The sequence below is a fragment of the Phaethon lepturus genome, unplaced genomic scaffold, assembly GCF_000687285.1.
Source record: "Phaethon lepturus isolate BGI_N335 unplaced genomic scaffold, ASM68728v1 scaffold18630, whole genome shotgun sequence".
NCBI classification, from domain to species: Eukaryota; Metazoa; Chordata; class Aves; order Phaethontiformes; family Phaethontidae; genus Phaethon; species Phaethon lepturus.
Window position 1 is genome coordinate 357 of NW_010509994.1, and position 3,395 is coordinate 3,751.

The window sequence follows — 3,395 nt, forward strand, 5'->3', positions numbered from 1 at the left end:
GCCAAGGTGAACACGGATGCCATCCGCTTGGCCCAGGAGGAGATCTGCGAGTACCGCCGCCAGCTCCAGTCCAAGACCACCGAGCTCGAAGCCCTCAAAGGGACCCAGGAGTCACTGGAGAGGCAGAGGCAGGACTCAGAGGAGCGCCATCATGCAGATGTCCTCTCCTACCAGGTAACATGGCGCAGCGGGCAGCATTCCAGACCTGTCGCTTGGTGGGGAGGGACCATCCAGCTGCTGGGGAGGAGCAGTGCTGGGGCTTCGGCTTCAGAGCTAGTGCTGACCAGCAGCCAATACTTGGTGTTGTGGCTAGAGCCGGCCTTCCCCCGCTCCAGGTGACCAGTTACCCAGAGCCCTGAGGTTGTGTCCAGGCCTCTGTGTCCCTCACCCACCACGGAGCTACCTCATGTCGCTGCCCAGCTTTGAGCTGCCGCCCATGATGCCACTGAACCATGCCCAAAGTTCAGGCTGTGTCCTGTGGCCCAGAGCTGGGAGCTGCAGCAGGGAGGGTTGTGCCATGTGGTGGCCATGGACTGAAACACTGGCCCCGGGGTGATGCCCCATCAGCCTCAGGCTGGGAGTTGGAGGCCACCAGACTCAGTCTAAGTCCTAGAACTGTTCCCACAGCTGCTCCAAGGTGGTACAGGGCTCCTGCCACACTCCCCAGAGGAGCTGGACATGCTGAAACAGGCCCTTGCCCTGTCCCCTTCCCTCTGTGGCTGCAGGGGGAGGTGGGTGCAGATGCTACTGTGAGGGCACCCCCATGCTGGGTGGGCGGTCCCTCCTCTGGAGGTGGGTGCTCTGTGGCCCTCTGCTCCTGGGGGATTGACCCCGCCTATCACCAGCTGCTCTGTTTGGCACAGGAAACCATCCAGCAGCTTGAGGGTGAGCTGAGGAACACCAAGTGGGAGATGGCAGCTCAGCTCCGGGAGTACCAGGATCTGCTCAACGTCAAAATGGCTCTGGACATTGAAATTGCTGCCTACAGGTATGGAGTGGGGAAGGGGCAGGTGGGAGGGGCTCAGCCAGGCTCTAGCACTGGTCTCGGTGGATGCTCAAGGCTGCATCTTGGTGAGAAAGAGGCACTTCCATCATCCAAGACCATGGTGGGCAACATCCAACTGGGTGACCCACCCCTGCGCATGGCTTATGGAGGGAAGGGTGAGGAAACTCACGTTTGGAGGGGAGAGCTGGGAGAGAAGCAAGCGCTGACTGCTTTGCTCTGGTCTCTTCCTGGCAGAAAGCTCTTGGAAGGGGAGGAATATCGGCTTGAGTCTGGCTTTGGGATGATCTCCTTCCCTGAGGTGGTCCCCAAGGCTCCCAGCATCACCACCAACATCAAGGTGAAGAGTGAGGAGAAGATCAAGGTAGTGGAAAAATCTGAGAAGGAGACAGTGATTGTGGAGGAGCAGACAGAGGAAATCCAGGTGACCGAGGAGGTCACAGAGGAGGAGGAAGCTGAGAAAGCAGCTGAAGAGGAGGAGAAGGAAGAGGAGAAAGCTGAAGTAGAGGGTGAAGAGGAGGCCAAGTCTCCTGCAAAAGACGAGGCCAAGTCCCCAGAAAAACCAGAGTCCCCCTCAAAGGAGGAGGCCAAGACCCCAGCTGTCAAGTCCCCTGAAAAGCCACCAACCCCCTCAAAAGAAGAGGCTAAGAGCCCCGTTGTGAAGTCCCCAGAGAAGCCTACACCCCCCTCAAAGGAGGAGGCCAAGAGCCCAGCTGTCAAGTCCCCTGAAAAGCCACCAACCCCCTCAAAAGAAGAGGCTAAGAGCCCCGTTGTGAAGTCCCCAGAGAAGCCTACACCCCCCTCAAAGGAGGAGGCCAAGAGCCCGGCTGCAAAGTCTCCTGAGAAACCCCCAACCCCCTCAAAAGAGGCAGCCAAGAGCCCAGCTGTCAAATCCCCAGAAAAGCCCCCAACCCCTTCAAAGGAGGAGGCCAAGGCCCTGGTGGTGAAGTCCCCAGAGAAACCTGCAACCCCCTCAAAAGAGGAGGCCAAGAGTCTGGCTGTCAAGTCCCCAGAGAAACCTGCAACCCCTTCGAAGGAGGAAGTCAAAACTCCAACTGTCAAATCCCCAGAAAAGCCCCCAACCCCCTCAAAGGAGGAGGCCAAGGCCCCTGTGGTAAAGTCCCCAGAGAAACCGAAGTCCCCGCGGAAAAGAAGGCGCCTAAGAACCCCGAGGCAAAGTCCCCAGAGAAACCGAAGTCCCCCTCAAAGGAGGAGGCCAAGAGCCCAGCTGTCAAGTCCCCAGAGAAACCTGCACCCCCCTCAAAGGAGGAGATCAAAATTCCATCTGTCAAGTCCCCAGAAAAACCCCCAACCCCCTCAAAGGAGGAGGCCAAGACCCCAACCGTGAAGTCCCCAGAGAAAGTCATATCTCCTATGAAGGAGGCCAAGTCTCCACAGAAAGAAGCAGCCCCGGCCAAGGAGCCAAAAGCTCCTGCAAAGGAAGAGCAGCCCAAGGAGGCAAAGGCTCCCCCCAAACCAGGAGCTGAGGAGGGCAGGAGGGAGGAAGGTCCCAAGAAGGATGTCCCAGCCAAGGTGGAGGAGAAGCCCAAAGAGAAGGTGGCTCCTGTGCCAGAGCCTCCAGCCCCACAGGTGAAGGAAACCACCAAGCCAGGCCCCAGAGCTGCAGAAGAAGGAAAGGCTGAGAAGGAAGCTCCCCCAAAACCACAGCAGGAGGTCAGCAAAGCAGCTGAGAAACAAAAGGCCGAGGAGCCCATGAAGGAGAAGGCGGAGGAGCCCAAAGCTAAAGCAAAACCCAAAGATGAGCCCAAAGCCAGTAAAGAGCCCCCCAGGGCTGAGGCCCCCTCCAGCAAGGAGGGCAAAGCCCCGGAGCCAGCCCCTGCCATGGGGAAGAAGTGAGCGCAGCCTTGGGTGCCGAAGAGCACCTTCGGGCACAGGAGCTGCTCCGCTTCCCTCTAACGGTTGGGCCTGGACTGCCAGGCCAGGCTTTACCGTAGCAATATGTCCGCGTGAGAGATGCAGCCCCTCGCTGCCCCGCCTGGCGGTTTGGCCGATAGCTTCCCTAGCAGAACGTGATACACGCCCAGCACCACATTTAAACACTTGGAATTATAACCGAGGAGAACCCCAGGGGAACCGACCACCCTGCTCCCATAAGTGCATTTATTTAACGTATGCGCAATCGATGGACGAGTGCGATGCAGAGCTCTAGCTGCTGGGGAGGGGGCTGGCGGGGGCCTGGGGGTGATGACTTTCCCTCCGAGAGGTGCCGCGGCCAGCTTCGGTGGAAGAAGACACACAGGGCGCACTAGGAACCTCAGCCCACTGTACCTGCTTTCTGTGCAATAACCAAATAAAGTGCTTACAGAGACACTCTGGCTCCGCTGGCCTCCTGTCTGGGGCCGGGGGAGGGGGAGAGGGGGCAGGCAAGGCC

At 59.0% G+C, this 3,395-nt stretch overlaps 1 protein-coding gene across 1 annotated transcript; it reads left to right on the forward strand.

Moving 5' to 3' along the window:
• The first annotated feature begins 6 nt into the window (after positions 1 to 6).
• LOC104625890 (neurofilament heavy polypeptide-like) lies at positions 7 to 2,860 on the forward strand. The gene is given in 4 exon segments (XM_010293687.1): positions 7 to 174; positions 864 to 988; positions 1,241 to 2,147; positions 2,150 to 2,860. Coding segments are annotated over 3 exon segments (1,695 nt in total). The 5' UTR covers positions 7 to 174; positions 864 to 911.
• Positions 2,861 to 3,395: the final 535 nt, after the last annotated feature.